The sequence below is a fragment of the Styela clava genome, chromosome 6 (genome assembly GCF_964204865.1).
Source record: "Styela clava chromosome 6, kaStyClav1.hap1.2, whole genome shotgun sequence".
NCBI lineage: Eukaryota > Metazoa > Chordata > Ascidiacea > Stolidobranchia > Styelidae > Styela > Styela clava.
Window position 1 is genome coordinate 12,278,672 of NC_135255.1, and position 14,600 is coordinate 12,293,271.

The window sequence follows — 14,600 nt, forward strand, 5'->3', positions numbered from 1 at the left end:
TTCCACACACTTCTACAGTTCAGAAATAAAAGAATATGGATTTTAAAATATGTTGTTTATTTACAGTATAATACAAACCTGAAGTATCGTTAAAATTAAAAGGTCAATATTTATAATAAATATTTTAGATACAATCCAGTCAGTAAATACAAGTTGGTATGAACAACTTCTATGTGTGCTGTTCAGTTTATAAGCTTTTCGATAAAACACATAATAAACGCAGTATAATATTTGAGCTAAAACACAGTTACACTTTGAGCTCTATTATTTTGAAACCGAGGTCTTATCAGTACAAGTTATGTATCTTGTCATATTTTGAAAAAATGCTAAATTTGATTACAGAGGTATTCCATGTAGCGTCATGGCATATTTCATATCCTGATTGTGTAAATTGAAACTACATGTATATCGTATGGCAATCGTCTGTTTGACAAACATTATTATGCAAAAGTTTTTAGTGCAACAATACAGTCGAAGTATAACCTATCTTGAAAATGACTTTGCTATGCAGCTCGGAGTTGACGGAAAACCTTGATGAATTCAAATCAGATTATTTATATAAAAACTCGGCAAAATCGATTCGGCATTTGAAACAATACTGTATGTAATTTTGAAGTTGTAATAGGTCAATTGGAAATCTAAATTTTGCCGTCTATACGTTCTTGTAACTTGGTAGAGGGGATTGTTCTTTCGAATTTCCGCATTCGTTTTGAAAATTGGCCCGGAGTTTTTCCTGGCTATCTACGAAACGAAGATGTTCTTTATTTTTATGATAAACTATTCCAGCTCCAATGCAATCCCCAAATACGTTGATGGCGGTGCGGAGACGATCACTACAAAGTAATAAATGTATTTTACTAACATTTAAAATATTTTGAAAAAACAGCTTTTTCGAGGATAAATGAACGCATTCTAGCTATGCCAAATCCAAAGATGCAGGAATGACTTGCCAGCATCCCCTTTCTGCCTATGTTAATGGCCCAATAAATCAAAACGCGCCATTAGATTCAAAATTGCATGCACACCCAGACGAGGGATATATAATGGACCCCGAGCATCAACTTCCTTGTTTACTTCGTGATATTGGCCAATCAGCATAATGCAAAAGTGACGTAACAATGCTCCCTTTTCGCATCCGCTCGGACACTTTTCTCACTGAGACAGATTTTCGAGCGTGGTCGTAAATATTACCTCGTTTTCGAACTCTATTCATTAGTTTTAAGTTGTGTTTCGGAAACTTAAATACAAATCAGATAATCCAATGATCACTCTGTCTTCCTAGGAGTTTTAATTTAATTGCAGTAATAAAAAATGAGTGTAGAAATAACTGTGATAGACTAGGCTAAAATTCTTCACCGGTACTTTTCAAAAAAAGATTTTTGTATGCGATGAATCATAATGATGGTTTGAAACAGATACCACATTTTACAGGCGCCAACTCGCAAAAGCACTCCTAAAATAGCCCCGAAAATTTGGCAATAGTAAAGTATAGGAAGAATTTTGTGGGGGTCAAAGATCGGGAAATAGTCCATTACTTTCGAGGAAATAATGAGTTTAAGCGCGAGGTCAAATTGTTTGTTTTATTTAAATGAAGGCCATTTACAATTCCGGACCTGGTTCCGCCACCTATACAGTTCGAAGACACAAAGATTAATTTTAAAACACGCTGATATCGAACTATAATCGCGCGTTTTTTTTTCAGATAATGACTGTTCGATGAAAAATTATATATAGTATTAGTTCATTATAATGGGCAATGGCATAATTGTTCGTATATATATATATATATAAATATATTGGTATTTATACTTACAGGAACCAATCAATTGACCATAAAATTGCAACAGCTTCTGTTGGAATACCGATTGCCGTTAATACAAGTAGCAGAGTAACCAGTCCAGCACTAGGTATTGCTGCTGCTCCAATACTGGCAACTGTTGCAGTAAGACTGAAAAAGATACTTTGACTGTGTATGTGTAGTACTGCGGTAATGTATCAATTTGGAATATCCGCCATCAAAGAATGAGAAGATGCAATGGAAAAAGGGACCTATCTAGTCAATTGTGATTTCCATAGTAAAAGTAGCTTAGTCAATTTGTGCATGAAATTATGGTAACATAGACTCTACAAAACCTTAGTTAAAAAGACGCCTTTACCTGATGGTAACAATTTGTCCAAATGTAAGAGTGAGGTTATACATTTGCGCAATTGTAATGGAGGCAACTCCCTCAAGAAGTGCAGTTCCGTCCATATTCATTGTTGCCCCAATTGGGAGGACGAACCTGGTGACTCGTTTGTCGATTCCTAGATTATTTTCTAGGCATCGCATTGTTACAGGGAGAGTTCCGGCACTGAAAGAACAAAATACTACCTATACATTTGAATTGAACACATAGGGATGATAGAATGGAAATATCGTGTTCAACCACAATCAGAAATGTGTTTTGAACTGCAAGTCCTTTCACCATATTTAATTTCTACTTTAGATCCGTATGTAACAATTTTCACAAACATGGTGGAAGTAGATCAGCGTTTCGCAAACTTTTTTTGCCCCGGAACACCTATACTTTTATCTTGCCTCGCTGAACACCAAAAAATTAGGCCGACGGTTAACGATATTGAGCGGTTAACGAAAACTCCAAGCTTTCCAAACCTGGCACGAGGCATGTTTGTCTGTGCAGGTAGCAAGGCCTGTCCGCCTATTTGTGGCCAGTTGGAAGACGGATTTACGACCCAGAGGCGCCGAAGTACGACCGAGATCACCATGACGACCAATTTATTCGCAATTCCGATCCCTGTTCCGCCGAACGCTCCGAAGAAGCTCATGGAACTCAGTTTAAGAAACGCTGAAGTAGATAGTTTAGTCTGATGAAGTTAATCTAGCGCAAGCTTACAAATTTACCTGTTATTTTATGGAAATAGATAATATCATTCTTGTCAAAATATGCTTATTGATTCAAAATATGCTTATCGGTACCCGAGCAAAACTCAATGGACTGCCGTAAAACTCAGTTTGTTACACAGAATTTATGAGGAAGTCCTTTTATTAATGGAGTCAACACAATTTTCCATATGTCGCTCTGATAACATTTTGTGCTTCATAAATTTTCCAGCAATGTGAAATATTTTGGGCGTGCTCAATACTTCTGCCGCGGCGTATGGCATGAGTTAAATTGTTTAAGTTACGAAGGTGGGAAAGCAGATGGAGAAATTATTCCTGCCGATCGGTAAACTGCAGTACTACAACAGGAACAACTAGCTCTTTTAAAATGATATGTATGATTCAAAGCGGCTACAGGATTTAGTTTTCAGCAATTGGACAATTTTCAAATGGATATTGCGAAATGTACGAAAATCTATTTCGATCATAACCCTTCATATGGTTAATGTCGGACATTCGCTTCTTCTCATTAAAAAACATCTTTCAGACATTTTATTTGTTTTAAATCAATTTTTGTATGCCAAACTAAGCTTATAGTCGAAACTACGATTTACCTTCATACGAGGCCACTATTATTATATTTTGCCGCTGTTTCAACATACATTGAACTTGCGAACTAACTAAGTCTTGACGACGATATATAACATATTGAATTCCTATTGATATCAGAAGTATAGCTATAGTAATTGATTGGCATGGCTTTCCAGATATGCAGAAGAATGACATCTCATATGGTATACCACTTTCCCATCATACAACACATCAACCAGTTGATTAATGTGAACATATCCCACCAATCCATATCCAAGTGCAATGTCGTACAAAACTATAAACGCCCGCTTCCCGCCACCTCGGCGAACACGTGGAACATCGACGACCCTATATTTCGCAATTGCGCGGAGGGCGTATTGAGGTATGGCGAGGTACCTGTCGTGTTTTATGAACCTAGTCTAGTAAAAAAGAAATTATTGCCTGGGTCGTTATAAATCATCCCTCACTTTATGTTATAGGGGGAAACAACTAAAACGGTTATTTTGACGGCACGAAAGGTGGTTGATAATTGAATTAAAATTTAATAACAACAAAAAACGAATTTACCTTGAGCCAGTACCAAGGGCAGTTAGAAGTGCTTGTATAAGTCCGTATGCAAATTTATAAGGATTTTGCCTTGTCATGACAAAATATATCAGAGGCAAAATGAATAGACCATGAATAAGCAACCCAGTGATTACCGTAACCTGAAATAAAAATTCATAGAAATAGATAATATCATTCTTGTCAAAATATGCTTATTGATTCAAAATATGCTTATCGGTACCCGAGCAAAACTCAATGGACTGCCGTAAAACTCAGTTTGTTACACAGAATTTATGAGGAAGTCCTTTTATTAATGGAGTCAACACAATTTTCCATATGTCGCTCTGATAACATTTTGTGCTTCATAAATTTTCCAGCAATGTGAAATATTTTGGGCGTGCTCAATACTTCTGCCGCGGCGTATGGCATGAGTTAAATTGTTTAAGTTACGAAGGTGGGAAAGCAGATGGAGAAATTATTCCTGCCGATCGGTAAACTGCAGTACTACAACAGGAACAACTAGCTCTTTTAAAATGATATGTATGATTCAAAGCGGCTACAGGATTTAGTTTTCAGCAATTGGACAATTTTCAAATGGATATTGCGAAATGTACGAAAATCTATTTCGATCATAACCCTTCATATGGTTAATGTCGGACATTCGCTTCTTCTCATTAAAAAACATCTTTCAGACATTTTATTTGTTTTAAATCAATTTTTGTATGCCAAACTAAGCTTATAGTCGAAACTACGATTTACCTTCATACGAGGCCACTATTATTATATTTTGCCGCTGTTTCAACATACATTGAACTTGCGAACTAACTAAGTCTTGACGACGATATATAACATATTGAATTCCTATTGATATCAGAAGTATAGCTATAGTAATTGATTGGCATGGCTTTCCAGATATGCAGAAGAATGACATCTCATATGGTATACCACTTTCCCATCATACAACACATCAACCAGTTGATTAATGTGAACATATCCCACCAATCCATATCCAAGTGCAATGTCGTACAAAACTATAAACGCCCGCTTCCCGCCACCTCGGCGAACACGTGGAACATCGACGACCCTATATTTCGCAATTGCGCGGAGGGCGTATTGAGGTATGGCGAGGTACCTGTCGTGTTTTATGAACCTAGTCTAGTAAAAAAGAAATTATTGCCTGGGTCGTTATAAATCATCCCTCACTTTATGTTATAGGGGGAAACAACTAAAACGGTTATTTTGACGGCACGAAAGGTGGTTGATAATTGAATTAAAATTTAATAACAACAAAAAACGAATTTACCTTGAGCCAGTACCAAGGGCAGTTAGAAGTGCTTGTATAAGTCCGTATGCAAATTTATAAGGATTTTGCCTTGTCATGACAAAATATATCAGAGGCAAAATGAATAGACCATGAATAAGCAACCCAGTGATTACCGTAACCTGAAATAAAAATTCAACCCTGATAAGAGGCCCTGACCCTGAATAATAATCAAGTTAGAAACAGAAAAAGTTGGTAAATTAACTACTATGCCTTGGTAATTACTATCTGATCATGTACCAATAAAATTCAAGAAATCGGGTTTACTACAATATACCGGATCCAGAAAACGACTTTAATTAAAGTTCAAACATTGAAACATCAGCACGATAATTATTGACGACGTTTAGTGAATGATAAAATTCCTCGAAATACCGCAACACATGGTTCAAAACGCACATGTCAACATTTGCTCATTGTTTTGATATGTTTTATACCCAATGTAAAACGTCTCTGCAATTTTATCTCAACTCATATATGAGCCCCAAGCGGTTGGATATCAAATCCTGATATCGTCTCATCGCAGATAAATCGAAATCATCAATATAATATTATGAGTACGTGAAAACCACAGTAAAGATTACATTTTTTTAACAATTCCCAGTGACAAATTCCACACATACCATGTACAATCCAAGAGACTGTCCGATTTCCTCGAGGTTATCGAGTTGTACAATATTGCCAGCAATTAAACTGCAAATGCCTACAGGCGAATACCTGGATTGAACAAAAATTTAAAACCTTTATAGTGAAATACTTCAGTTTTAAATCTGAAGGTCAAAGTATTCAGTATTCAAGTCATGTCATGCGCCATAATGATATAAAAAGATCAACTTTCAATGTATATACATTTCAGAAACTATATTATTCTGATCATTTCAATGCTATCATCATTCATAAAATCATATTTGATTGCTGAAAATTGCCAGGTAATTAGGTGACAAATAATTGATGCCTATGAATTTCAAATAGGTAATACTAATATACCATATTTAAGGAAGCGAGCTTTTTATACTATAATTCAGTTTCATTAAAATCACGCTTTAATTGGATAAATATTTCAGGCACATGAAATAATGCTACTGTTGAAATTTTTCTTAAAATGAGAAAGAGAGAACTCACCATATGACAATCATTATCATTTTCATTAATATTTCATTCAAGATATTGAATATATTTGCAAGAGGCTTTCCTTTCTCTCCAAGACTTGACAACGTGATGCCAAAAGCCACGAAAAATGCGATCACACCTAAATGTAAACATAATCTTGTAATTGACAATTCAAATGTAAAAACCAACATTCTTTTTAGGAAGACAAATCTGAGATAGAAGTCCCCCAAACGCGAGACACCGATACATAGCGATGCAATTATTGGTATGGAATTTGCAGAATTTTGTAGGAATATTAATCAACTGTTATTTTTGAAAATTTATTTTTATTTTAATGTACATTTTGTTGTTAAATAATAAAAGACACAAGACACTATGTTATACTTCGTTATAACACAGTTTGTGTTGCAACGGATGTGTATCATAACTCGTTATTAAAAAAGCTGGTCTCGATACTACTCAGAGTGCTTAGCATCCGTGTATCTCAACAGCATCACAACGCTTCAACAGGAAATGTGGTAATCATGCATCGATGAAGAACCACAACAAAACAAAGTTTACGTTGGACGCTGTACTGAGCAACGCCGATTACAGTGCGAAAGAGGCGCAGTCCTCGCTTTCGTGAAAACGATGCCATGCCATATTTACTATAGCTGAATTGATATCGATTACATGAAACAGTGAATAACATGCGATGGCGTGGTTGCAACCAAAAGAATTCTGAAGCCTGTGTAATATCACAGTTGGTTGTTGTATCCACCTACTGAATTCCCGCCTTTTTTTAGATAACAGGGTAGACGTGAAGTCTCCCGCGTGGTAGCGACACACTTCATTGTATGCTTTATATCGTTATCTAATACGAGTTGGCCGGCCGGAACAATGCTTTGAGCGGGAAATTGACGTCATGGCATTGTACGAGTAAAATAACGCCGAACGAATACCTATGTTCTTACGCAAGGTGTACCTTAACAATGCGGCGTTGAGGGCGGTTACTATATAACAAAACTAGTCAGTCGTATATGGGAACAAAAAAAATTTGACATTTTTGCATTAGTGGGGGAAGCTTTGTACAAAAGATCCAAATTTTATTATTATTCATACGGTATGACTCATACCTAAAACATTTGGATTATGAATTCGCTCAAGTCTCTTGGAAATCTTTAAATTGGTGGAATTTTGAACCAGACTCTCGTTTGCCGCTATGGTAATATTTGAGGTGTTGTTGAAAACATCGTCAAAAGTAGTGTTCAGACTCACTGGCACTGTTTCCTCTGTAACTTTAGTTTGAACCTAAAAAAAGGATAAAAATAGTAACGCAAAGAAATGGCAAATGAAAAATTTTTAATAATAAAATTAACACTAGTACATACAAATGCAACTTTATCTGATCCTAGTATAAATACGTAACACTAACATATATGTAACATTTAGTTTTATGAAAATAAGTTAAACAGGTTGTTTAAAATAATAATGATTGGCAGGATAAAGCTATTTTTATAAGGTGAAATACAATCTGAATTTTGAGTAACGAGATTAGAAGCGCCCTATTATGACTAGTTATGGTTTGCTTGTTGACATATTTGTCGGCCTCGGAATGTCAAAGCCTATTGTAACAAAATATCTGATAGAATATATGATCAAAAAGAATTTCAATTATGACTAAAAAGGTACATTGCCGTTATAAATAAATCTATATTAATAAAATTCTAGATTATTTTCAAATGCATTGATTGTATATAGCTCTTATAGATAATTTCTATAATCCATTGACGACACAATATCTAAGGGCTTGTATCCCGGCCAATAACATCATGTACCGCAAATCGTATAATCTGATAATAGGTAACAATAGCGGTTTACATGAATTTCATTATTACATGTCAATTTTAATTGTGTGTTTCAAATTATGCAAACATGTAATTAACTCCATCGTTATCAGACGATGCATTATTACAAAATTTTTCGAATTGCTGTTATGAAATGTTTTATGGTACCACAGCAGCGTGCATTCTATTCATTTCGCACGCTGTGATGATAATAAAAAATTGAAATTCAATTGTGGATTGAATCGATGTTATTTGAATACTATAAAAATGAATTTATTCATTTCCGTTAGATATTGTATATTAATTTTACGTGGGTATAGGAAAAAATTGAATGGCAATATACTATTAATAACTGCTTTAATTTACCTTGACATCTTATAATAGTTTTGTCAGGTGAAACTGTTGTTTTACAAATGCATACTACAATCAATATAAAATAAATTGTGATAGCTGACGAAAATGAGTCATACTTGTAAGAATCAAGTCCGGAAACATCTTTCCGGAAACTATATTTTGGTTTGGAGCAGCAAAAAAAGCAAATTAGCCACCGAAAATGCGGTCGACTGCAAATTGGCCGTAATTTCATTGAAGTAAATTAAACGAATGTGAACTATAACAATTCATTCATTTTAAAGCATAATGCGCATTTTGTACTTTTTTTTCGAAGGTTAGAACCGTCTGGCCTGTCAACCATAACCACAGAAAATTCTTTAAATAATTTTGAAGACGAAATTGACTGATTTATGGTTGACTCAACATTCAAGTAAATGATTGCATTTTCGACAGAAAATTCTTTAAATAATTTTGAGACGAAATTGGCTGATGTATGGTTGACTCAACGTTCAAGTAAATGATTGCATTTTCGGATGACTAATTTACACAATTGCTAAGCATAGAAGGTAGCAGAGACCTAGGCCAGTATGAAACAATCTGCTGGCCAAATTACCGATTGATTACGCGGGCCGGACCGGGCCGGGCCGGTTGCTGACTCTACCCAATCCAAGTTTGTCTGGATGACAAACTTGTGTTTTGTTTTCCTCGTTTGTACGTAGGCAATATCTGCAGGCAAAATAGCAACAAAACAATGCAGCATGTACAGTACTGAAAAACAAGGATTTTTCTGTCTAACAAAAACTAAAGTTACTGACTCCTATTACTGATCATTACTCCTAATTAATTTAATTGTAACTAATTATAAATACCAAAATAAAAAAGTACAACGATAACTTAATTACTAAATAATCACTAAACCTCAATATGCTATCTATATCTAATTGTTCCGAAAGAATTTTAAAGCGTTTCTTGAATTGAGTTTTAAGCAGAACATAAGGAACGTGGTTGAACATTTTGTGCAGCAAATAATTTAGATAAATCAAAACCTCATCAAATAGAAGTCGAAACAAATCTCAATTGCAAATTTCCAAAATTTGTAAGTTGCGGTTTTGAATAATATTAATTTTTAGACAGACAGTACAAGTGTATACATAACAGGTTACATACAGTATCAGAAATATGAGGTATCACGGTTTGATAATTAATCATTGAAATTTTTTTTTTTGTCATTTCTCGAAATTTGAAAAAGGAATAAAACTCTAAATAAAATTATTATTGGTTCTTCAATAGAGAAAAATAATTAGATACCATAGTTTCGTGTGAATAAAATTTTAATCATAAATATTTTAAATTAATTGAGCTCCAAAAATATCTATCCCTCAACATTGTTCAATTCTGTGAATTATGCTCACAAAGTTTTTTTGTAAATTAAACATACTCTTAGATAATTTAACATCTCCGTTATTAGCCAGTAATATGTTTTTCTTGGATATAAATCAAAAACCCAACAAATCTTAATAAATGCGGAAAAGCCAATTTTCCTTCGGTGTGTTTTTGAGGTTGATATGCAATACTATATGTAAGCGCTGTTTTATCAATGATCAATTTTCAAACAATATAAATACCTCATATTGATACTCCTTTTTGAACATATAAAATGAAATACAAAAAATAACAAACCTCACTGATATGTTATATACAAAATAAAAAAAAAATAAAAAATTCTAATTAAATAAATAATATACATACCAGTTCAAAGCATGCAGCAATGATATTGTCCGGGAAAAGGTTCCTGTGAAACGGAAAATAAGAGTTATTCTTTGAAATAAATTTTTATTTTTCAAAGTTTGAAATTTATATTTCTTTTTCAAGTTACGATTTCACTCAAAAAATGGTAAATTTCGAGGCACAAGTAGCGATTATAATAATCATGATTCTGATAAATACATTTTTCGAATTTCGAAATTCTTAAAAAAAAATTTGAACAATCAAAATGTTGTTGTTTTGCTAGCTAATTATTTGAGTCGATTTTATATTATAGAAACTTTCTCAACCTATACTCAAATTCCTTTGCAATTTTTAATCAGTTATATTATTCATCTCAGAATGTCAAAATATCCGTGCAAAAAATTTAATGCTCGCTCTCTCGAATGTTATTATGAGCTATTTTCATAAAATCTAACCCATAACTATCACTGACTTACCTCAGAAGGTCCAAATAAGTGTCCAGCGTTGAAACTTTTTTATTTTCACCAAGCTCGAAAGAATCTCTTTGACTTTTATTTCCAGGGTGAATAGCAGTAACCAGAATAATGCCCAAAATAACGGCAATAGTGGTGGTTGCGAGATAGTAAATAATTGCATGAGCTCCCATTCTGCCACTTTTTTTCATATCCAGATTTGCGAGTCCTAAAATGAAAACGAAATTATCATATATATGCCGCCACTTATTATGATACACAAATGCCTCAAAGTTATATCGAAATGTCGCCTAGAGGGATGAATAACCTTAGACCCAACCAGGGTAATAATCTGCGTTGAGTAGAAGTACTAAACCCCGAGTCTCGAAATCGAGTCAATCACTGTGTTAAGTGGATGTTAGTCGACGATGAGTCAAAGTTATTCCAATTAGATGACTCTGGTAAGTTTGAGTGACTAGTAATAATGGTGTTATTTTGTCAAATGATGTTGATTCGTTGGTGGCACGAATAACGAACAAATTCACGAGTGTTTGTGAAATTCCACACTTTTAGCAGTTTTCAATAATCGTCAATGAAGTTTTATACTCCCACCATTAATCACTTAGTGTTATGTGTTATTTATTTTACGAAACAAGTTTTCCAATATACCTAAGGCGCTAAATCTATTGATTACTGTCGAATTATCGTGAATATGAAATACAATTGGTTTAGGTTCACTGTGCGTTTCATATTACCACTGTTCTCATATTTTAGACAGAAGACCTGTGAATATTTTATCGAACATTTTATTTTATATTTATACCCAAACATGCCAATAAAGAATAATTCGCCGGACGTATATGGTGATATAAAAAATTTATGGTGTTTCGGTTTATATATATCTTGGCATTTAAAAAGGATTTTATAGGAACCATTGACGTAAAACCCGGTACTTAAAAATGTTTTTCAAATATCGTGTTTATGGTAAAAAAACAAGACCGATAAATTCAGATAAAGTTTTGGGTAGCGTTTATGCGATAGCTAGCTTTATATAGTTAGTACATTAACGATGGTTCTATAACATATGTCTCTCAGAGAGCTATCACTGATACATTTTTCAAATTTTCTGGTCCAGCTTTCTCACTTCGAAGTTTGTTGATTTTGAGAAAAATGCACGATAATTGTCTGCCGATTGATTGATAATTATATATGGGCATATACTAACAGCAACGATACTTCGTGCCGCAGCTACACATACATTTTTGTAGAGTGTTTCCAAAACACCCGTCAATAAACAGACCACTTCATAAGTCGCTTCAGAGTTAATAATGACTATGAACTCCTACGAACTTGGTGAAAAAGCCACGTGCTAAGCTAAAACATACCAGTTACAACGCTTGTTATAATAATAGGAATGATCAGCATTTTCAACATTCTCATCAATAATTCTCCTGGAAATTTGATGAGGGTGATCGTTGTTTTTGAAGTTTCTGTAGTATATTTAACGGAAAATCCGATCACAATACCGATGAGAACTCCTGAAAAAAAAATTGTGTTGATTGTAAAAAATGTCATTGCAAATTCCCCAAAGATTCAAAAAGCTAATGTCATGACATCGTTTCTTTTAGATACAAACACATGGGAGTTGATACAAGAGTTACATTTGATGAGTATGTCATAAAAATAGATATATATTATACTCTGATAAATTATCATCCCAACCATTTCAAAATACGCAAATTACATTAATGACGTAATCCCGTGGGGCTGAGTGCGCAGACAGTTTCCTAATGTTACAATGAATAACGTTATTATCATACTTCAAATATTATTAGACACAGCTATTACTAATAAACGGCTAAAACGCAATAGCGAATGCCGGGTGTGTTCTTTGTATATAAATACGAATTTGTTCAACACGAAGCGATTCTTTCTCAACGCGAATAAAGTTGCTTTAAACCCCAGTAACTTTTCTTGTTGGGGACAGTAAGATAACAAGAAAAGCCAACACTTGATCGAATCCCCGAGATCTCCATCACTTGATCGATTTTCGGGATATTTCTAAACATTTACTTGATTTCCAAATCAATAAAATATTAATTTCGTATTTTAATTCAGAAATTGCACGTAAGTTTGTTTATATTGCTATATTTGAAAAATTATTTATCTTTAATATAAGTCGTGCCAGTCTTATCCAAGCAAAATTAATCTTTATATGTTGTAAACAATAATCAAGTTGTGTATTTCTAAAATATAAGTCAGCAATTACGAACTTAGCTAATCCATAAACTATTTTGCGTGTGTGTTTACTCTAATTAGAAGATTACATCATGGTAACACACCTTTTAAAAAATCAAGCGATTACATTGGTCCTATACGCTTTTATAAACCTATTTATATTCATAACGACTGACAGTTTTAAGCGATGGAAAGTATATTTTTACATATATAGTATCAACCTCATTGTATAAAAAATCAAGTAAAAGATTACTAGCGCCATTGCAACTGGCCCCGAACAATGGCCGCAAAAAAGTTTTAGCTCGACAGAAACAAGCTATCAACTAAGCCACTCAGGCCTGATATTATGGAGTATACGCGCGTTCAACAAATACGATATTTACCTGCAATCGTCAGAGTCATCAGCAGTTTCTCGCCTCTCGGTCTAACTTTTTGCCAGCGACTTCTGCGCCGTTTCACAGTACCATCCTCTCTGTCAATTTCTCCAAGCGCCTTCAAAGGCTGTTTTTCTGGAGTCATTTCCGCAGCTTTTTGAGTCAGACCCATATTTGATGCATAACCCAAATCCTCGCTACCTTGATCTTCTTCCTCCACTGTGAGTTTTCCGTTGTTGAGTGCCATTACGATTATTTTTTAATGTGTTTAAATAGAGTTAAATACTTTTGCTATTTAAATGTAACTTAATTAGTGTTTTATTGATATTAAATATTTCATTCAAAAAGCTATCATCCTCAGTTGTACGTTTAATCAAGTTTACTGAGTCTATGGAATTAAGATAGGCAATCTTGATATTTGTGAATAAAAATTATTTTCCATTTAGGCATAAAATTATAGTTATCCAATTCGTACAACTAGGTCCAGTCGTCAGACCGTCCAGGTATCGCACCAAAACTCAAGCAGTTAAGGTGCATAAGAGCGGAAGGACATAGACCGCGCGGCTGCCGCTGCGGAATAAGAGCTTTACTAACTCAAACTCTTCTTCAAAGAGAACATTTTCGAACCCCTGGGGCAACTGACCTGAAACAACAACTACCAGACAACAACGGACGCAGTTATGCGTCAAATCTTGGATTCATGAAAAATTCACGACGAGAAAAGACGTCACGCCACACCCACAGCAAGTAAAATCAGTTTTCATGCCCTTCAAACGCCATTAAACACAGTGATCATGAGGACTAATTCACATAAGTACGAGAAAATCGATGCGACGATTAGGCGTCAAAGTACATTACAATAATATCGACGAGCTAAAGTAAGAAATGGCGCCATCTTCTACGAAGGGATAAGTGGAATTGCAATCTTGGACCTCATGAAAGAGAAAAATTCGCTGGCAATAACAATACGGCTTGGCGCTTGTGTTTCTCCACTCCAAGTACATAAATGCCCTGCTTATAACTCGAAACGGTGACCTCACAACACAGGAATCTATACGCGCGTAAGAAAAAAAGATCGATAGAACGACGCGATATACTGCGCGAACTAATAACAGGAAATCATGCCCACAACACACCTACATGTATGCTCTCTGCCAGACCGCGCTCAAATTGAATGATTCTCTCTCACAACGTGGCCAT

At 34.5% G+C, this 14,600-nt stretch overlaps 1 protein-coding gene across 1 annotated transcript; it reads right to left on the reverse strand.

The window, feature by feature from the left end:
- Window positions 1-36: 36 nt before the first annotated feature.
- LOC120331343 (excitatory amino acid transporter 2-like) lies at window positions 37-13,705 on the reverse strand. The gene is made up of 11 exons (XM_078113443.1): window positions 13,410-13,705; window positions 12,174-12,326; window positions 10,813-11,017; window positions 10,358-10,400; window positions 7,565-7,739; window positions 6,462-6,588; window positions 5,963-6,056; window positions 5,322-5,461; window positions 2,157-2,351; window positions 1,814-1,948; window positions 37-833 (listed from the first exon to the last, which is right to left on the reverse strand). The coding sequence occupies exons 1-11, from the start codon at window positions 13,645-13,647 to the stop codon at window positions 653-655; spliced, it is 1,686 nt and encodes a 561-aa protein (XP_077969569.1). The 5' UTR covers window positions 13,648-13,705; the 3' UTR covers window positions 37-652.
- Window positions 13,706-14,600: the final 895 nt, after the last annotated feature.